Consider the following 22,211-nt stretch of genomic DNA (forward strand, 5'->3'; position numbering starts at 1 on the left):
GATGGGGGGTATTTCAAAAAGTCTGTGGAAAATGGAATTAAAAGGTAAGACATGAGGTGGTGCTGTGAGCAGAAAGTAAAGCTGCTGCCTGCGGTGCTGCCTTCCCATATGGGCTCTTGTTGTGGCTGCATCACATCTGATGCAGCTCTGCCTATGTGTCTGGGAAAGCAGCCAGGGAAAGTCCAGATACTTGGGTACCTGCACCCACGTGGGAGACCCAGATGAGGTTCCTGGTTCCTGGCTTCTGACTAAGGCCATCTGGGGAGTAAATCAGCAGGTGGAAGAGATAGAATATATCTCTTTTGTAACTCTGCCTTTCAAATAAATCTTAAAAACAAAAAAACAAAACAACAACAACAACAAAAAGGACTTAATTGTGAAAGAAAGGAGACACACATGAAACATGAAAGGCATTACATAAAAACCATTTATAACCATATTTGATTTAGATACTTTAGTCTAGATTTTTAAAAAATCATTTATTTATTTATTTACTTGAGAGGCAGAGTACTTGAGGGAGGAACAGAAAGAGAGAGATCTTCCACTTGCTGATTCTCTCTCCAGCTGACCACAATGGTCAGGTCTGAGCCACACCAAGGTCAGGAGCCTGAAACTGCATCCTGGTGACTCATGTGGGTGGCAGGGACACACATACCTGGGTCATCTGCTGCTGCTTTCCCAGGTGCATTATCAGAGAACTGAATAAAAAGCAGGTTAACCAGTGCTAATAGGGCCCAAACAAATGCTCTGGTAGGAATTTAACATGCTGCACCACACTACTGTGGCTAACAGGTGGTTAGGGTCACATCTCTTGTTAGAATGAGGAAAGGAAAGTCTCTTTTTAAATGGAAAAGATGGTTGCTTCTGCCCAGGAGGTGCTGTTAGCGTGACAAAATGCCATCCTACCCTTCTGAGTTTCTAGCTCATGAGAATAGTTACAAATCACACCCTCTGATGGCATAGGGTTCTGATTTTCTGATGGGTTTTGTCCCCTTTCTCTTGCTGATTCGTAACTGCTGTTCTGTTCATCTGAACTGTGCTTTTCTTGGGTCTTTCTCTCTTGTGGTGTCCCTCATGACTGCTGTGGCAGAGGTTTTTATGTTTAAGAAAATCTTGCATTGGGGCCCAGTGTGATGGCTTAATGGTTAAAATCCTCGCCTTGAATGCGCCCCGGGATCCCATATGGGCACTGATTCTAATCCCGGCAGCTCCACTCCCTATCCAGCTCCCTGCTTGTGGCCTGGGAAAGCAGTCGAGGATGGCCCAATGCCTTGGGACCCTGCACCCACGTGGGAGACCTGAAGGAAGTTTCTGGCTCCTGGCTTCAGATTGGCGCAGCACCAGCCGTCGTGGTCACTTGGGGAGTGATTCATCAGATGGAAGATCTTCCTCTCTGTCTCTCCTCCTCTCTGTATATCCACCTTTCCATAAATAAATAAATAAATAAATAAATAAACCTTTTAAAAAAAGAAAGAAATCTTGCTTTGGCCCTAGTGGCTAAATCCTCTCCTTGCATGCACCAGGATCTCATATGGGCGCTGGTTTGTGTCCTGGATGCTCCACTTCCTATCCAGCTCCCTGCTTGTGGCCTGGGAAAGCAACAGAGGGTGGCCTAAAGCCTTGGGACCCTGTACCTGCAAGGGAATCTGGGAAGAAGTTCCTGGCTCCTGACTTCAGATTAGCTCAGCTCCAGAAATTGTGACAACTTAGGAAGTGAATCAGCGGACAGATCTTTCTCTTTGTATTCCCTCTCTATAAATTCTGCCTTTCCAAGAAAAATAAATAAATATTTTTTTAAAAGAAATCTTGCTTTTCTCACTGATTTGTCTATGTGGTAATTTCTTTTTCATGTAAGACAAAAACTTTGGCTGTTTGCCTCCATCTGTTGTGTTGATTTCCCTGTAACAGTACTAGTCCGTTGGTATGGGTATTTGATGTAGCTGATGTGAAACAAAACAAAAAACGTGACTCTATTTCCTAGTTTTGCCCACTATTTCCAGGTCTAGAAACTATGGTCAGCCTTTTTTTTTTTTTTTAAGATTAATTTATTATTTGAAAGTCAGATTTACAGAGAGAAGGAGAGAAGGGGGGAGAGCAAGCGACAGAAAGAGAGAGAGAGATTCCACCCACTGGTTCACTGGTTCAGTCCCCCAATGGCTGCAACGGCTGGAGTCAAGCTAATCCAAAACCAGGAGGTAAGAACCAGGAGCTACTTCTGGTCTTCCAAATGGGTACAGGGGCCTAAGGATTTGGCCCATCTTTTCATGCATTCCCAAGGTATAAGCAGGGATCTGGATGGGAAGTGGAGTAGCTGGGATATGAGCCAGCACCCAAAAGGGTGTCAGTGCCACACACGAAAGATTATGCCCGTTTGTTATGCCACTATGCTGACTCTTAGGACTGTGGTCCCTAAATACTATTTTTAGTTAAAAGGAAAAAGGGTATCCTTGAAAAAAGAGTCAGTTCTAGATGCAGGGTAGAAAATGGGTACTTAGACTGTCTTTTGGTATCAAAAGTCAAGGAAACAAGAGACTGCATGAAAGGCCCAGCCCAAAGAGATTCTCATCAAATCCGGGACAAATGGAGCATCACTTAAGAAAGTAATTGGGATGGTAGAGAAACATCAAACATATTTACATCCTAGGGGTCATAGTGATATTTTAAAAACAAATAGAAAACCTCAGCAATCATCTTTGAAGGTTGTTAAGAAATCAATTTATGATTTTGAAAACTGGTAAACTAAAAGGGAACAATCAAGCACTTATTGTGTCCTTCCTGTAAGAACTGTGCCCCAGGCAACCAAATCTTAGCTGACAGGAAGTTGTTTTTTACATAAGCATTCCAGCAAATAAAGTGAGAGGAAATGAAACAGGGGGGCTCAAGGTGTCACCATTTTGCAACCCCTATGAATTAACTGATGTAACTGATGATATTACAAAAAAGAAAACAGCTAGATATTTTGAACTTTCTGATGGATTAAACAATGCCCCAGCCACCTAGTGCACATATGATCTAGGCTTTGGAGTAGTTTGGCAAACTTCCTCTTTAAAGGGCCAAGTACTAAATAAACATTTTAGATTCTGCAGGTTGCACAGTTGCAGCTACAGTGACTCAATTCTCCTGTTGGAGCACAAAAGTAGCCCTATACAACAGCTGAACAAATGGGCCTGACTGGGTTCCAATAACATCCTATTATCAAAATTAAACTGGGGGCCAGCCCCGTCCTGGCCATTTATGGGAAACATGGGGAGTGAAGAACACACAGGATAACACCACGGAGTTGCAATATGCAAAATCCAAAAGGAGGGAAGTCCTCACAGGAAAATCAACCTGAATTCTAACATCATAGGAAAGGGACAGAGGGAGAGAGAGACTGGGAGACTATGAATTAGAAGTAACTTAAGAAGGAGGTGGGTAGGGGCTGGCATTGTGGCATGGGGTAAGCCACTTCGTACAATGCCGACATCCGTATGGGTGTGGGTTCAAGTGCCAGCTGCTCTACTTCCCATCCAGCTCCCTGCTAATGCAGGTGGAAAAGCAATGGAAGATGGCCCAGGTCCTTGAGCCCCTGTACTCTCATGGGAGACCTAGAAGAAGCCTCTGGCTTTGGCCTGGCCCAGTTCCAGCCACATGGGCATTTGGGGTGTGAACCAGCACATGAAAGATCTATCCACTCCAGCTTCCCTCTGTAACTCTGCCTTTCAAACAAATAAAATAAATCCTATTTAAAAAGAAGAAGAAGAAGTGGGAGGGAGAGGCTGGTCTAGCAGTGAGGATACCTGCCTGCCACATGGTAGCGCCCCGTCTGACTCCAGCATGCCTGCTACTGGAGCAATGGTGATGGCTCAAATGGGTTCCTGGCACCCAAGTGGGAGACTGGCAGAACTCCAAGTAAGGTGTGAACTAGCAGACAAGGTTTTCTCTCTGCCTCTCTTAAATAGATATTAAAACAAACAAACAAACAAAAACCTTAAGGGGCAGATTGTGGTCCAGTAGTTAAGTCCCCCCCTTCAGACACAAACATCCCACATCAAAGTGCCTAGTTCAAGTTTTAACTCCTGCAGTTCTGATCCAGCTTCCTGCTAATGTACACCTGGGAGGCAGCAGAGGAGAGTTCAAGGACTTAGGTTCTTGACACCCACAAGGAAGACTCAGACTGAGTCCGAGGCCACTGGTGTCAGCCTGGTCCAGCCTCAGCTCTTGCGGGCATTTGGAAAGTGAAGTGGCTTTAGGGAAGAGCTTTTTCTAACCATCTTTCTGCCTCTCTGTCTTAAAAAAAAACATAGGGGCTGGAGTGATGGCTCAATTGGCTAATCCTCTGCTGTGTAAGCGACGGCATCCCATAACAGGTACCCTTTCTTGACCTGGCTGCTCCATTTCCCATCTAGCTCCCTCCCTCAAATCCAAGATCTCATTCTCACACTCTCTCCCTCTCCTCTTTTCTCTATAAATCTTTCCTTCAAGTAAAAACAAATAAATCATTTTTTTTTAAGATTTATTTTATTTTTATTACAAAGTCAGATATACTGAGAGGAGGAGAGATAGAGAGGAAGTGGAGCTGCCGGGATTAGAACCAGCGACCATATGGGATCAAGGCGAGGACCTTAGCCACTAGGCCACGCTGCCGAGCCCTATAAAGAAATCATTTTTAAAAAGCAAGAAAATTAAGCAATATTAATGAATCACAATTGCAATTCAAATAAATATGACCTGTGAAAGAGTAAAAGTATACACCTTAAGGGCTGATGCAATGGCGTGGCAAGCTAATCTTCTGCCTGTGTTGTTAGTATCTCATATGGACAGCAGTTCCTGTCCTGGCTGTTTCACTTATTTTTTTTTTTTTTAAGATTTTATTTATTTTTATTGGAAAGGCAGATACACATTGAGGAGGAGAGACAGAGAGGAAGATCTTCCATCCAATGTTTCACTGCCCAAGCAGCTACAATGACTGGAACTGTGCTCATCTGAAGCTAGGAGCCTGGAGGCTCTTCTGAGTCTCCCACACAGGTTCAGGGTCCCAAGGTTTTGGGGCATCCTCGACTGCTTTCCCAGGCCACAAGCAGGGAGCTGGATGGGAAGCGGGGCCACTGGGATTAGAACTGGTGCCCATATGGGATCCTGGCACATTCAAGGCGAGGACTTTAGCTGCTAGGCTATGCCACACTGGGCCCCTTGCTCATTCTAAGACCAAATTGGCCCTGAATCTCTGGGAACCTAGAAGATAAGGAGGGTGGAGGGATGTTGGCGAGAGAGATGCAAGCAGTATCCTCCCAGAGTGATGGTGTTGTAAGGTTAAGCCTCTGTACAGTTGGCATTCCACATGGGTACCAGTTTGTGTCCCAGGTGCTCCACTTCTGATCTAGGTCCCTGCTAACATACCTGGGAAAACAATGGAGGATGCCCTAAGTCCTTGGGAACCTGAACCCATGTGGGAGACAGGGAAGAACCTCTGGCTCCCAGCTTGTGGATCAGTTCAGCTCTGGCAGTTGTGGCCTTTTGAACAGTGAGCCAGCGGATGGAAGATCCCCATCTCCGTAATTCTGACTTTTGAATACAATAAATAAATCTTTTTTTTTTAAAGTACATACTTTAGTTCAGAGATCTTAACTGGCTTTGTGATTCTAGAATTTGGCATTTCATTACATGAAGCAGAATTTGTATTTCAATGGATTGAACAAAAAGGTTTGGTTTTAGAGATGGAGGAGAGCTGAAAAAATGCAGAAACAAAGAGCAAAGAGCAGGTTGGTCATCTCAAAATCACTTTCCTTAAAAGGTGGGGACAGGGAGACAGAATAATAGGAAAAAGCTGATCAACAACTTGCTCTTTTTTTTTTTTTTTTTTTTCCTGACAAGGATTAAAGTAGAGGGAACTTAATTATCCTACCAATTAAAATTGGCCTGGTTGGGAAATTTGGCTGTTATCACTCTCCCGGTCTCCTGGAAGGTCAGATGACAACTTAGTTTGGGGAACTCTGATTTTGATGCTGGGTTAGATAAGGATTAGGCCCCTGGCCAGCTGTGATAGATATCATTCCTGTGAAACTCAAGGCCCAGAGACATTAAATGACTTGCCAAGGACACAGAGCTGGTTCACAGAGCAACCAGGAATGCAGTTAAGCCTTCCATGAACAGCCAATTCACAACACTTTGGAGTCACAGGTTCTTAAGTCGAATTCTGACTCCCCTGCTACAACCATGGCTAAGTTATTTAGTGCCTCTTTCCTCAAAGAATGATATTGCCGGGCTTGGCAGCGTGGCCTAGTGGCTAAGGTCCTTGCCTTGATCCCATATGGCCGCTGGTTCTAATCCCGGCGGCTCCACTTCCTCTCTGTCTCTCCTCTTCTCAGTATATCTGACTTTGTAATAAAAATAAAATAAATCTTAAAAAAAAAAAAAAAGAATGATATTGCCTATTTCATAGGATGATGTGAAGAGCAAGTGACAGGATACACATAATGCCTTTTACCCAGTGACTGCAAAGGTATCAGACCTCATGCATAGGTTATCTACTCTTATTTGTATTGATACAAAGTAAGGCCTTAGCCAGAGGACAAAATACCACATTCTATGTTGTTCTCAAGTATTTTGATCTGGGGTGGGAATTTGGTCTACAGTTGAAACTGGTGAAGATCCCCATGTTCTGTATCTCGGTGCCTGAGTTTAATATCTGCCTCTGGTTGCTGACTCCACTGTCCTGTTAATGCAAACGCTGGGAGGCAGTGGGGATGGTTCATGTGAGTTCCTGCCACCCAGGTAGAAGACCTGAGTTCACCTTGGTCTAGTCCCAGGGCATATGGGCATTTGCAGCACAACCCAGTAGCTGGAAGAACAGGGTTGTGGCACAGCATGTAAAGCAACCACCTGGGATAGTGACATCCCATACTGATGCTGGTGTGTGTCCTTAGTTCTCCATGTTTCCCATGCGGTCGCATGTCAGGCCTGCAGCAGGGCGCGGAAGGCCAGGGGATTCTAGCTGTTGCAGCCTACCTATAGGGAAGCTCACCGGCAGAACAAGGGCAGGCCTCCAGTGTCTGAAGTCCTCCACACGCTCCCTTCTGTTGTCATGAGCCTCATTCCCAGCTCTATGGAATTGGGCCCTGTTTCCAACTGCCAGAGCCTGAGCCTATCAGATACTCTGAACAATAAAGCCATCCAGAAATTCCTCTGCGGGGAGCTGCCCATTGTACTCTGGTCTATACCCCTGGGGCCAGACAGCCAGAAATATTACAAGATGTGTGAACTCTCGTTTCCAGCACACTGGAGCCAGGGGACCCTGATGGTTTTCAATCCTGGAGCCTTCCCTTTCCTCATGCCCTTTTCTCCCAAGGAAACTGTGTAATGTTCACCCAAGATCCTATTTTTACAGAGCCTGACAGAACATTCTCAGTAGGCCCAGAGACCATGGAGCCCATGTTTTCCAATCCTGGAGCATGAAAGCTGTTGAAGGTCAGGGGGAAACATGGTCAGACCAACACGAGGTGAATGAACGAAGCCTGTTAGGTGTGTGTGTTTCTCCTCCAGAGGCAGGAGTAGGAGTTGTTCTTAAGCTGATGTCAAAGCTGTGACCCTGCACTTGCTCACCCCCACAGACTGGATGCATCACTCATTAGAGGATACATTGTGGTACTCTGTGAGCACTTGAGGGAAGCCCTTTCCTCACTGGCTTACTAGTGCCCAGCAGTGGTCAGTCAGAATCTGCCATAGACACAAAGTTGCTTAGTCACAGATGGCCAATGGGTGAGGATGTTGTTGCTGTATTCTCCCATAACAGCCTCAACTATTCCTTCTCAGTGCTTATCACACTTGTAATTGAATAATTGCACCTGCAATTATCTGCCTAATGTATGCTTACTGACTAGACTGTTGGTTGGCTCCCTGGGACCAGAGACTGCTCTTATTGTTCCCCACTGGATCCTGGGTGCTGGCTTAGAATGGTGCCTTGCCTGGAGTTAGCACTCGGGTAGCATATGTTGGGGGATCACTGGGACTAGCTATAACTGCCACTTCAGATGTGTGCACCCTACATCAGAGGGTTTGAGTTCATGTCCCAGCTCTGGCTCCTAATTCCAGCTTCCCACTAATGCAGAATCTGAGAAGTAGCAGGCGACAGCTTGAGTACCTGCAGCTCCGCTATGCATGTGGGAAATCTGGGTTGCATTCTTGGCTCCAGGCTTCATCTTCCCTAGACATGGTGGACACTTAGGAAGTGAGCCAGTACTCGGGAGCTCCCTCCATCTTAGTGTTTCTTAAATTATTTAAAAATTTTAAGTTTGTTGAAGGAGTCAATCAGCACAGAATCTGTAGGTTAGCACATCTGTACATCTTGGTGGTCTGGCAAAACAAACTGTCAAGAGGTTCTTTATTTCAAGGTTCTGGGGCCAGCATGGTGGCAAAGGCCCTCACAGGGCTAGAAAACAGCGGAAGATAGCTCAGGTGCTTGGGCCCCTGCCACTCATTTGAGTGAACCAGCCTCAGCCTGGCTCAGCCCTGGCTGCTGTGGCCACTTAAGGAGTGAACCAATAGAGAGATAGACTGATATCTCTCTCTTTGTCTTTCTGACTCTTCCTTTCAGATAAATAGATCCTGTTTTATAAAAGGGGTGGTGGTGGCTGTAGTTTGCTGAATTCCAACCTCAGCTGCTCTTAGGAAGGCTTCAATTCCTAGAGAAAGTCTATCTATCCAACAGCAGACTCAACGGAAGGAAAGAACATTCATCTGCTGCTTAGCCATGGCCTTCCCTGGGTTGGTGATTTGGTACATGTAAACCTGGGGTAGATGGGCCAACTGGCAGTTAACAGTGGAAGCTGCTCCAGAGTTGCATAGGTCCTAAGACAAATGAGTAAGTAGATGTATAACTATTTCCTACAGGGCCTGACAGTAGCCCCAGAGGCCAGGAAAGTTGTCTATGGGTGCTGCTGCCTCCAAGCCTCTTCTCCCTTCCAAGATTTCCCTCAAACATGACTTTGAATGCCAGTACATGGAAGAAGCTATTTAGGGGAAACTCTGTAGTTGCTGGGAACCCCCCAAATGACCAGAGACACAACTCAGATATGGGCAAGTGTTACCCCACACATCCCTTAAGTCCAGAGGGCAGACTGGGTTTGAGGGTTCCACAGGAGAATCAGGATGTCTCCTCCCTGTTTCTATCACTCCACTGATTGCTGTTTTCAGTGGGGACATGCAGGCCCAGCCCATTAGTGGCTTATATATTCATCTCTGATCTACCACAAGCAAAAGACACTAATCTTTCCCAACAGTTTAGACCAGAATCCCAGAATCAAGTCTCATTGGCTATAACTGAGTCACATGACTACTGCTGAACCAATCACTGTCAGCAAAGCAGGCAAGGCACTGATTGGTGATGCTGAGTCATGGGATCACTTGCCTGTGGGCTCACCTCCCACTGGGCTGCAGTCAGCTAGACTGGGGCAAGGGTGCTTCCCAAACCTGTACTGTAATTGCAGCTGCCAGGAAAAGGGAGAATCTTGCTGCATCAGCAAAACAAATAACCACTGCAGATTGCAATCCTTTCTACAGGTCAAGAGACAAGGGCAATGTCACAAGGAGACCCAGCAAGCAACAGTTTGATCAGACAAATAAAGTGATAGGATCTGGAAGGATTCCCAGAGGGCAATAAGGCATTCCTCAGCTGTCTGCCAAAAGGCCTATTTTATAAGGCCCAGATTAGGGTGAGGGAATTGACGCAATTGCCTTGGACATTAAATTAAGGGAGATAGAAAAATTATCAGTAATCTAGATAAATGACAATACTGTAATGCACTATTTCAAAACCAAAATTCACACACAGTAAAATATCAAGATTTTAAGTCAAGACAGAATGAAGGGGGCTCGGCAGCATGGCCTAGTGGCTAAGGTCCTCGCCTTGATCCCATATGGCCGCTGGTTCTAATCCCGGCAGCTCCACTTCCTCTCTATCTCTCCTCCTCTCAGTATATCTGACTTTGTAATGAAAATAAAATAAATCTTAAAAATAAAATAAAAATAAAAAAAAAGAATGAAGGGTACTGCCAGACAAAGCTCTAAGGAGCGGGGAACAAAGGGAAAAACCTAACCTGCTGTTGTTTCAGATTTTAGTGGTTTTTTTTTTTTCATCATGAACCTTTTATATCTACTTCACTTTTTAAAATTTTGCCTTCAAATAGTACTTGATTACTGGAGTTTGAGGAACCTGTCTACCTTATGTCTGAGGCAGGTAGCTCACCCCCCTCACCCTAGTCTAAGCTCTTCTCCCCCTCACCCTAGTCTAAGCTCTTCTTGTCTTGTGAAGGATTTGCTAGAGGTGGGGGGAAGAGCCACCCAGAAAAAGAATGTATATAGCGCCAGCTGGTGAGAAAGGCTTTGGGCAGGAACAGAGGGCTGGGGGTCATGTCAATGAGCTGCAGGTACTTCCAAGACCCTTGGAAAACACATGGTTCTCTCTGTGCCTCCCTCCTTCACTTGCATAGCAGGGACAGAACATTATTTATGGTTTCTAAGCAACAGACCCCCAACTACAAACAGATGAGAATGGAGTTGTTGCAGGGGTATGTGCGCCTCTGTCCCTGAGCCAACTCCATTCCCCCTGCAAGGGCTCCATCCAGCCCTGAGGAATTTCAGGAGTCATAGCATGAATATGCTCCAGTGAGATGGAGCAATTTTCTGCCTGAGATAATGTAGGCCCCGGTCTCCCAAGGGTTAACTCCACAGCTTAGCTTGTTTCTAAGGGGTAACAGGATGGGCAATCTTGGCCTGATACATTTAGCCCCTGGCTTGACTGCAAATTCCCTCTTCCCTGCTTCCCCTTTCTTAAGATGCCCTCAGGGGAGCTTAGGAGTTGCTTGAGCATTGGGATAATACTGGGAGGAACTAGGCAGACTGTAAAAGAGGCAGGCTAACCTCAAATAAATGGCATTCTCTTTACAAGAATGACCCACTGTGTGTTGTCTTTTTTTTTTTTTTAAAGATTTATTCATTTTATTACAGTCAGATATACACAGAGGAGGAGAGACAGAGAGGAAGATCTTCCATCCGATGTTTTCACTCCCCAAGTGAGCCCCAACGGGCCGGTGCATGCCGATCCGAAGCTGGGAACCTGGAACCTCTTCCGGGTCTCCCATGTGGGTGCAGGGTCCCAATGCATTGGGCTGTCCTCAACTGCTTTCCCAGGCCACAAGCAGGGAGCTGGATGGGAAGTGGAGCTGCCGGGATTAGAACCAGCGCCCATATGGGATCCCGGGGCTTTCAAGGTGAGGACTCTAGCCGCTAGGCCACGCCGCAGGGCCCAGTGTTGTCTTTTCTGTAACCCTAGTCCCTCCGCTTGGCTCGGGGTACACGGCGACGCTGGCGTTGCCGACAAGATAATACATACATTTCAACTCCTCCTGTATAGTCTTCATTTAGGTGTTTCTCACACAGACAGAAGTCCCTAGTATCAGGGACATTCCAGATGGCTTATTTAAAATGTAGGTGCCAGAGCAGGCTTCAGCTTGGGAGGTCAGAAGCTGCTTAAGATTGCCAAATCCCAGGGCTGGCATCATAGTCTGGTAGCTGAAGTTCTTGCCTTGCATATACCAGGATTCCATATGGGTGCTGGTTCATGTCCTGGCTGCTCCACTTCCCTTCGAGCTCCCTGCTTGTGGCCTGGGAAGCAGTAAAGGATGGCCCAAAGCCTTGGGACCCTGTGCCCACATGGGAGACCCAGAAAAAGCTCCTGGCTCCTGATTGACTCTTGCAGAGTGAACCAGCGAATTGAAAATCTTTCTGTCTCTCTTCCTTTCTATAAATCTGACTTTCTAACAAAAATGAGTAAATCTTAAAAGGATGGCCAAATCTCACTGAAGTGCCATAGCACTGGTTCCATCCTTGGCTCTGCCTCCTATCTCTGGCTTCTTGCTCATGCTGATCCCAGGAGTCAGCAGATAATGGTTCAAGTAGTGGGTCCCTGTCACCCGCAAGGGAGATTTGGACTGAGTGTTTGACTTCTGAGCTCAGTTACCAGGCTAGCCCAGACCTTTGTGGGCATGGGAGGGAAGGGGGAGGAGCTCTGTGGACATTTGGGAAGTGAACCAGCATATAGTAACACTCCCACCTCTGTCTTTTAAATAAACACGTAGATTCCTTGGTCAAAGCCTAGTCCTACAGAATCTGAATCTACGGGTTTTCTTTCTTCTGGCAGACACAGGTGCCCACACAGTTATCCATGCCAGCAGGATGGTGAGAGAGGAGTGAGACAATGGTGATGACCAGAACTTTACTGATGAGTTACGCAACACAGCAACCCTAGTTCTCCTCTGATTTCATAAATGTTTATTGAATATTATATACTCGGCATCGTGAGGAAAATATAGTTGCTCTAGACCTAAATCCCACCCCTTGTGAGTTCACAGTTTATGGTCTGAATGGCAAGACAGATTGGCATCATGTGAAATATTGTGTTATTATATAGTGTTATTAATAAAGGGCTTCAAATTGCCCCATATAGTTATAATAAAGAAATCCCCCAAAACTGTAGGAGAGCCCTGGAGGAAAAACATCTTAAACTTTTCATTACAAAAATGTGGAAACAGAAAAGTAGATGAATACCTGTGCATCTATCACACAGCATCCATAACTTTCAAGAGTTTAGCATAACTACTTTACCTCACTATATTTAAAATGCATGGCTACCCGTTTTAAAGCTAGTTAACACATTCTACTGACTGAATACTCCAGCATGCATTTCCAATCTTAAGTTATTTATGATTTCACAATCACAAGTTATTTATCACATTTCATGAAATTAACAATGATTTCCTTGTATTATCTAACACAAAATCCACTGCCAAACATGGCCTCTATCTTTTTGTTTAACTGTCAGTAAACCAAGTCACAACTAAGAATCATGTTTTACATTTGGTTCTTAGATTCACTGATCTTTTCAAATTTCTAAAACTTCCTCTCCTTGGCTTTTTTTTTCTTTTTTTTTTTAAGACTTATTTTTTATAAGAAGGCAGATTAACAGAAATCAGGAGACAGAAAAAACTTCCATCTGTTGGCTACCTCTCTAAAAGGCCGCAGCTAAAGCTGAGCTGATCCACAGCCAGGATCCAGGAGCCTCTTCTGGGTCTCCCAAACAGGCACAGGATCCTATGGCTTTGAGCCATTCTTCATTGCTTTCCTAGGCCTTAACCAGGCAGCTAAATTGGAAGTGGGGCAGTTGGGACATAAACCAGCACTCATAAGGGATCCTGGCATTTGCAGGCAGGTGATTGGCCAATTGAGCCATTGCACTGGCCCCTTCCCCCACCTCCTCGGCTTTTTTTTTTTTTTTTTTTTTGACAACATTGGCTTTTCTTTTCTTCTTCTTTTTTTAAGATTTATTTATTTTTATTGGAAAGGCAGATGTACAGAGAGGAGGGGAGACAGAGAGGAAGATCTTCCGTCCATGGCAACGGCCGGTACTGCATTGATCCGAAGTCAGGAACATTGGCTTTTCTTAAAAAGCTCAGGCATTTGTCTTATAAACTATCCCACATTCTGCACGTGTCTTATTGCTTCTCTGTACTGTTTGGCGTGTTCCTCTATTCCCTGAATTTCCTGTAAACCCAAGCTAATTCTAACGGCCTGATTAAATAAAGGCTTAAGGTCTTTGGCAGGAGCCAACACAGGTGGAGCTAAGTACTCCGCCACACCCCATCAGGAGGCACTTAATGCTGTTGTCCCAGGTTGGCGATGCTAAGTGCGGTGATGGGCAGACCAAGGAGAAAGGAATTGTTTATTCTGCTGGATGGAATTATCAAAATCTTCACAAGCAATGTCTGACATCTGAAGTGGGAGGGGGATACTGAAGGGCTTTGCAGTGTGTTGGGTAAAGGGAGAAGGGCTTTGTGGCTACACCTGGAGACACAGCTTATAGAGAAAATAACAGCTTTGAGGGAGATGGGGCAGAAAGCAAAAAGCTGAGAATTATAATAGCAATAGGCACTTAGGGTGAGTTCATTATTATTCAGGGACTACCCTAAGTGATTCATTTACAGTCCTGTGGGATGAATGCTGCCAGCCCCATTTTAAAGTTGTGGATGACAGGGTTCCATGCTGCGCAGGAACTAGCAGTGCTTGGAAGCAGTGGGCTTGGGATCTGAACGTGGGTGCAACTCCCGAGTGTCTACTTTGTGAGGATGAGAAAGGAAGGCAGCTTGTTGTGGGAAATTCGATGCGAAAGATGACAGAAACCTTGTTTCTTGTCTCACGTGAAAGAATAATTTTCACGTGGATGATTTCAGTGTGCAAAGCAACATTTATTTAAGAAAGAGTGAGAGAAAGGTCTCCTGCTATGGTGACAGGAGGGCGTCTCAAGGGGGAAAGACCCAAGAAAACAGGGGAAGTGGTGTCCTTTAAGCACCACCTCAGCTTGAGTCGGGGGGTAAATGGTAGGGAAAAAAAAAAACAACGGGAACTTGGGGGCCCAGCGGGATGGTCTTGTGTCTAAATCCTCACCTTACAAGCACCTGGATCCTATATGGGCACCGGTTGGTGTTTCAGCAGCTGCACTTTCCTTTCAGCACCTGCTTGTGGCCTGAGAAAGCAGTGGAGGATGGCCCAAAGCTTTGGGACCCTGTATCCCCATGCAAGACCCAGAGGAAGCTCCGGGCTTTGGATCAGCTCAGCTCCGGGCAATGCGGCTGCTTGGGGAGAGAACCAGTGGATGGAACATCTTTCTCTCTGCCTCCTCTTCCCTCTGGTAAATCTGCCTTTCAATAAACAATGAATAAATCTAAAAGAAAAAAAGGTAGGGGGACTCTTTCACAATAGCAATGTTAGCACCTTGTTCAGAACAAAAAGGACATCAGAAGGGTGTGCCTGGTGGCCTCCTCCTCCCATTCTGATGATATGCATGATAGCATCTCCAAGTGGACCTGATTTTTTTTCCCTTTCTCTCCCTCAAGGGGACGTAGGGACAAAGAAATGCTCTTGGAAGGACAAAAAAAATGGGGAGAAGCAAGATTTTATATTTTAAAATGTAACTTCACCAGGGATCAGAGATCCTAACTGCCTATTAGCCATTAGACTCCTCACAGGCTGACACTGTGGCACGATGTGTTAAGTTGCCGCCTGCGACTCCAGCATCCCTTAACGGCACTGGTTTGAGTCCTGGCTAATTCCTTCAGATCCAGGTCCCTGATAATGGCCTGGGAAAACAATGGAAGATGGCTCAACTCCTTAGGCCCTTGAACCCATGTGGGAGACCTGGAAGAAGCTCCTGACTTCGGGGTTTTGCCCAGCCACAATCCTTGTGGCTATTTGGGAAATGAACTAGTTTTTGGAATATCTTTCTTGCTCTGTAACTTCCTTTCAAAGCAATAAATTAATCTTAAATAAATAAATAAATATGACACAAGACATTGGGAGGCAGGAGGATAGAAGCTTGGATGTTATCGTGCAGGTTTCCTTGTAGGTATGGTGATAGTTGTCTTTGCCCAAGGAAGGGTGAGAGTGCAGGGCTTCCTGGGCGGCTATGGAGGATGGATACTCCATTCGGGTGATACTAGGTAGCAGGGACCCATCATGCACTGCTTCGCGGGAGAGCAGGAAGTAGGAAGCTGGACTAGAAGTGGAACAGCCAGGACTCATTCCCAAGTACCCTCAAAGGAGGTGCCATGCACTGAAAGTAGCTTCACTTGCCCTGCCACATGCCAGCTTGTTTTGTCTATTATAAACTGGTGTACAAGGAAGGCTTTATACAGTTGGGTGAGATTTAGCTAATTCAAAGAGTGAGGGGTCATCAGGGGTCTGCCCTAGGATAAAGGCCAGTTATTTTCATTATTAGGGAGTCAGTGGGCTGGCATGCCTACAACCAAGCTACCTGTGAGACTGACAAACCATCTAGAGCCTGCATAAAACCTGCCTGTTTAAAGCTGCCTATTCCAGGACATACAGCACAGTTTGTGTTATCTATACTAAGTGTAATGCGAAGGGAGAAGTAGGCCTGGCTGTCCCCCACCCCATGTCACCAACCAACACTCAGAAGACCTGGAGTTTACAGTGCAGCCCTTTGCGAGCTGCCAGTTACTTGTTTTTGGGTAAACCACTTCATCTTTGTGTCTCACTTTTCTCTATGAAGTGAGGGTCAAAATATTAGTTTTTGGCAGGATGAAATAAATCATATTTGTGATGAGGAAGAAAACAAGCATGCAAAATGTTTCTCCAGACCATAGTTAGTAACATGGAAAGTATCAAGTTATTTTCTTTTTTTTTTCTTTTTTTTTTTGAATTTCATTATTGATGTAGAAAGCCTACAGAAGGAAAACACTAATACATTTGCAAGGTAAAATATTCACAGTACAATAGTAGGTGAAATTTGACTCAAATTTGTTTCGTCTTATCTTCTTCCAACTTTGTTTTTTTAAAAAAGTATAGGTACATTGAAAAAAAAATGTAAGTAAATCCACAAACCTATTAACAGTGTTACCTCTGCCAGGATGATGACCAGAGATAATTATCTACATCTTTTTTTTTTCTTTTAACATTGATTTGTAGGGTTGGCATGGTAGTGTAACATACTAATCCTCTAACTGTTAGCGCCAACATCCCATATGGGTACTGGTTCTGGACCCAACTGCTCCAATTCCAATTCAGCTCCCTGCTTATATGCCTGGGAAAGCAGCAGAAGAAAGCCCAGTTTCTTGGGCCCCTGTACCCATGTGGGAGACCTAAAAGAGCCTCCTGGCTCCTGGCTCCTGGCTCTAGGTCAGCTCAGCTCTGACTGTTACAACCATTTGGAGAGTGAATAGCATATGGAAGACCTCTCTGTCTCCCTCTCTCTGTAACTTTGCCCTTCAAACTAAAAATAAATAAATCTTTCAAATAAAAAAATAAATAAAGGATTTGTTTCTATTTATTTGAAAGGCAGAGTTACAGAGAGAGGAAGAGTGAGCGGGAGAGAGATCTTACACGTGCTAGTTCATTCCCTAAATGATCTCAGTGGGTGGGGTGGGGCTGTAGGGCTGGCCAGACTGCAGGCAGGACCCTCTTCTAGGTCTCCCACATGGGTGCAGTGGCCCAAGGACTTGGGCTATTCTTAGATGTTTTCCCAAGCGCATGAGTTGAGATGTGGCTCAGAAGTGGAGTATCCAGGACCGGAACCGGCACTGACATGAGTTGCCAGTCATAGGTAGCTTAACTCAGTATGCCACAATGTCAACCCACTTCACTTCTTTATATTGTCCAAATTATTTCAAATGAGAATATTTATGACATTTGAATGCAGAGGACAGAAGAAACAGGGAGAGTTTCTCAGACTGAGCAGTGAACAACATATCCAGGTGCACACGGAGGATATGACAGTCTATCAGAACCTGCAGAGGACACCTGGTACCCAACAAAGGACAGAGAACAGAACAAATCAATCAACTACCCTAGCCATGTGTAGGCAGTGAAAATCTGGGCAGAGACTCTAAGGTGGATTCTGGAGAGATTTCATCATGCTTGGAATGGAAATACTGGTAGCAATTCAGAACTGCTGAACTATCAAAACCACTTGAACAGTACCCATGGAGCATGTCCCACATTGGGGACCCTGGGATGGGTGGAAGGGCTAGGTGGGGCTTCTTCCTTTATCTCCCCCCTTACCTTAGATACAGAAAAGAGAGAGAGAATGTGGAAACAACGGTCTTACCCACTTTCCTGTAGCCTTTGACCTTTTGTGCCCTAACTAACTATGTAAAGATTATCAAAATAAAATAATCATGCTGACAAAAAAAAGGAAAAGAGGGAGAGCTGGAGAGATAGGTCTTTCATCTTTCTGATGGTTCAGTCCCTAGAAACCCACAGGAGCGAGGGCTGTGCCAAGCCAGGGTCAGGAACCAGAAACTCCATTCAGGCTTGCCGCACATGTGCCAGAGGCTCAAATCCCTGGGCCTTCTTCTACAGCCTTCCTAGGTGCGTTGGCTGGAGGATGGAGGGAAAGCAGAGCAACTGAGACTCAAACTTAACTTCAATATGGAGTGCTGGCATCACTAGCAGAAGCCCAAGCCACTGTGCCACAATACTGGCCCCAGGATGCATACTTTTACAAACAGAAAAAAGCTTCAAGTTTTTCAAAAGTTTGGCAGCACATACACTAAACCTAAAAACAATAATTTTTTTTTTTTTTTTTTTGCTCAAGGCCCCTGTGCAAAGATGGCATGCAAATTCATGAAGTGCTCCATATTCTTATTACTTGGTTGTTAAGCACTTCAAGGTATAATTTTAAGGTAGACACATTTCAGTTCTTAACAGTTGGATCAAGTTCTCTGCCCCATAGGCAGCCATCTCTGAGGAGGATATGCTGGGTTTTATTTATTTAATTATTTAAAGATTTATTTAGTTTTATTTATTTATTTTTATTGCAAAATCAGATATACAGAGAGGAGGAGAGACAGAGAAGATCTTCCATCCAATTATTAACTCCCCAAGTGACCGCAATGGCTGGAGCTGAGCCAATCCGAAGCCAGGAGCCTGGAGCTTCATCCAGGCTTCCTGTGTGGATGCAGGGTCCCAAGGCTTTGGGCCGTCCTCGACTGCTTTCCCAGGCCACAAGCAGGGAGCTGGATGGGAAGCAGGGCTGCCGGGACTAGAACCAGTGCCCATATGGGATCCCAGTGTGTTCAAGGCGAGGACTTTAGCCACTAGGCCACAGTGCTGGGCCCTATTTATTTTTATTTTAAGGCAGATTGACAGAGGAGAGAGAGATCTTCATTGCCTGATTCATTCCCCAAATGCTCACAATGTCTGTGGCTGAACCAGAGTCAGTAGCCCAAGTCTCCTCCAGCTGCCTCCCAGGGTGCACATGAACAGGAAACCGGATTTAAGAGTGGATTTAAGAGTGGAGTCAAGCATAACCCAGGCATAACTCCTAAGCAGGAGCCACTTAACCACTGTGCCACACATAAACATAAAGGAATGCATTGGCAAAGAAGTTAGTGATGAACTCCTTGTCAGTAACCAAAGCACCACGCACCTTCCTGGCCCCAGCCCTGTCCCACAGTAAGGCCTTAGCAATGGGTCTGCCCTTGGGACATTTCTTTGAAAGCCTCCTTCAGAGCTCTCTGTTCCTCTGGTTTCCAGAACCTCACATTTTCCTTGGCAGGAGGTTTCCACTTCGGAAGTCGGGCCGTGGGAACACTGCACAGTACTCTGTGGAGCTGGAGAAGACCCGGATGCCCATGTGGAGGGCGCAAGTTATACCCTCAGCATGGAGGCCTCTTACTAATGAGTTCCAAAACCCAGCTGTGACATTCACCAGGCCTCTCTTTGGTTTTGTCTTATAGCCTTTTGGAACCCAAGAGCTAAAAAACCTGCCCGGTTCATTTCCTTCATGACAAATATATGCCAAGACCTTTAGTCTGGCACTTCAAGGTCTGCAGAACCTGAACCATCCTTCCTCCTAGCTCCACTGTGCCAAGCAAACGATCTGCCTGCCAGCTCCAAAGTCAGGTCAGGAAAGGACAAGGATGAGCTAAAAGAGCTGGGTGGGGGGTAAGGGAGCGAGGTGGGGATTGTGGCAAACTGGAACAAGCACAGACTTGCTAAAGGGATGGTTACATCTCTGTGCCAGTCAATGCTGCTCAGCAGGATCTTCAAACTTTTTCAAGGAGAAATCTGGACGTTTATGAGAAATCTATTTTAAAATATACACTGAGGCAAGTATTATGGTGTAGCAAGTTAAACTACCACCCATGATGCCAACATCCCATATGAATGCTGCTTCAAGACCCAGCTGCTCCACTTCCAATTCAGTTCTTGGCTAAAACAGCTGGGAAAACAATGGATAATGGCTCAGGTACTTGGGTGCCTCCAACCCACATCCAAGTTGTAGATTGAGTTCCTGGCTTCGGCTTGGCTTAGACCCAGCTGTTGCAGCCATTTGGGAAGGAACCAGCAGATGGAAGATTTTGAACTCCGCCTATAAATAAATTCTACAAAAACCGACAGCTAATTCACAAAACCCATTCGTCCAGTCTGCGGGTCATGCTCTGTGACTTGCCTTGGAGACACAGTGGCCTTTTCCTCCTCCGCACCTTCGCTGTCGCTGCTCCCTCTGCCAAGAACACCCTCCCACTGGTGCGGATCTAAGGAACTCCATGTACTCTTGTTGGAGCCCAGCTGAAACACCACCTCTTCCGCCAGCATTCCTGGGTAATCTCAGGCAGAAGTGACATCGCCCTCCCGGAAACCATGCCACTTGTTGCACTCTGGGCCTGTTGCATCCCATGCCATAGCTGTTTTGGTGAGAGCCCCATCTTTCCTGATAGACAAGGAGCTCCTGAAATAGTCACCAAACATATGGAGCACCTGCTACAGGCTAGGCCCTGAGGCTAAGCACACAGCCTGCAACAAGACACAGACTTGTGCCCGGACAAGTGTGCCCGGACAAATCACAGAGCCTAGTGCAGGGGCCTGCGTGTAAAAATAAATACACCTCCAGATATCTAGTTGCAATTGTGATGAGTTTTGTGGAGTTGAGGAAGTTTATGAAAGGGACTTAATCCCAGCAGGAGGATTAAGCCAGTCACAAGGCCGCCTCGGGAAGCCCTGGCACCAGGACTGCCGTGTGGGGCTGCACAGTGTGGATACGGCACAAAGGTCACCAGTTGAGAGGGCAGGAGAGAGAGGAAAACCTGCCCCTGCCTGATTGCTCAATTTAGCCTTTTTCTAATTTGCCCAACAGCATTATGCAGGCTACCACAGGCCATGTTTAGTTTCTACATTTTCGCTACATAGACTCAGAACCTCAGTTAAACTGGGCACTCAAAGCCTAAAGAGACCTTCTCTGCTGCCCTCACTCTCTACCAGAACATGTCCACTGAATCCTTACTGGCCCAGACCGCACAATAAGCAACTGTCAGCCAGCCTCCATGGAGCCTGAGGAGCAGCATGGAGGAGGCCAGCGAGCCTAAGTATGGATAGAGAAGCACAGGGGAATGTGGCAGGATGGGAGTGGGGGGCACTGGGCAGTGATGCGTAACCCAGCAGGTGGCTTTCTGGCTTCAGTTCTGATCCAAAAACATCTTCTAGACCCAATCACCCCCTGAGTTGGGTTTCACTGCCCACCAACATGCCCCCAGTAACAGGAAGTACCTTTCCACAGCACCCACTGTGAGCCGCACCTGCTGGAGCCTGGCATGCATCCATCCATCGTTACCGTCCTAAGGAAATAAGCTTGATGAGAATCTAATTGAACAGGTAGGAATGCAGGAATATAAAGATGAGGAGCAGTGTGCTGGAGAGAGCCAGGCCTGGGGATTCTAAGCCCCTTCTGGCTGCCACATATCAATGGCTCTTAGGAATAAATAAGGAGGCCCTGTTGTTCCAAGCGAGGACTGCGGGATCGCAGTGTGGACATTAGCTGGAGGCTTATCAGAAATGCAGGATCTTAGGGCTGGTATTAAATAGTGCAGAAGCTTAAGCCTCTGCCTGTGATGCTGGCACTGCCAAAGGGCACTTGTTCAAGCCCCAGATACTCCACTTCCCATCCAACTCCCTGCTAATGGCCTAGGAAAGTGGTGGAAGGACAACCTAAGTCCTTGGGCCCCTGTACCCATGTGGGAGACCCAGAAGCTCTTGGCTCCCGATTTTGGCCTGGCCCAATTTCAGCCACTGTGCCATTTGAAGAGTGAACACTGAATGGAAGATCTCTCTCTGTCTCTCCAGACTCTTTCAAATAAAAAACAAATACATTTTTTTTTTCAAAATATCCTGCATTTCATTTTAAAATTTATTTTGGGGTCAGCACCATGGCATAGTAGGATAAGCCACTGCCTGCAGTGTCAATATTCCATATGAGCAGGTGCTGGTTCGTGTCCCAGAATTTCTACTCCCCTTCCAGCTCCCTGCTTACAGCCTAGGAAGCAGTAGAGGATGTCCTAAGCCCTTGGGACTGGGTCTCTGCATGGGAGACCCAGAAGAAGCCCTGGCTCCTGGCTTTGGATCGGCTCAGCTCTGGCTATTGTGGCCACTTGGGGACTGAACCAGTCAATGGAAGATCTCTCCATCTGTTTAACTCTGGCTTTCAAAAAAAAAAAAACCTTAAATATTTAAAAACATCCTTACTTATTTATATTTATTTTTCCATCCATGTTGGCCCCTAAATGCAGGATCTTTAGAGTTCTAACTCAATCCAACTGAATCGGAATCCACACACAGTCAGAAACACAGGTACTTCACAAGCTGAGGACTAGACCAAGAACAATCCA

The 22,211-nt window shown here is 45.9% G+C and overlaps 1 protein-coding gene across 1 annotated transcript in view; it reads right to left on the reverse strand.

Annotated features, from left to right (window-relative positions):
* Window positions 1-21,153, reverse strand: part of LARP1 (La ribonucleoprotein 1, translational regulator) — a 125,340-nt gene extending 104,187 nt beyond the window's left edge. The window contains exon 1 of the mRNA XM_058677561.1: window positions 21,097-21,153. Coding sequence (XP_058533544.1) covers window positions 21,097-21,142 — 46 coding nt within the window. The 5' untranslated portion in view covers window positions 21,143-21,153. The remainder of the gene's footprint in view (window positions 1-21,096) is intronic.
* Between the last annotated feature and the right edge of the window lie 1,058 nt (window positions 21,154-22,211).

This window comes from Ochotona princeps, chromosome 19, assembly GCF_030435755.1.
Source record: "Ochotona princeps isolate mOchPri1 chromosome 19, mOchPri1.hap1, whole genome shotgun sequence".
NCBI lineage: Eukaryota > Metazoa > Chordata > Mammalia > Lagomorpha > Ochotonidae > Ochotona > Ochotona princeps.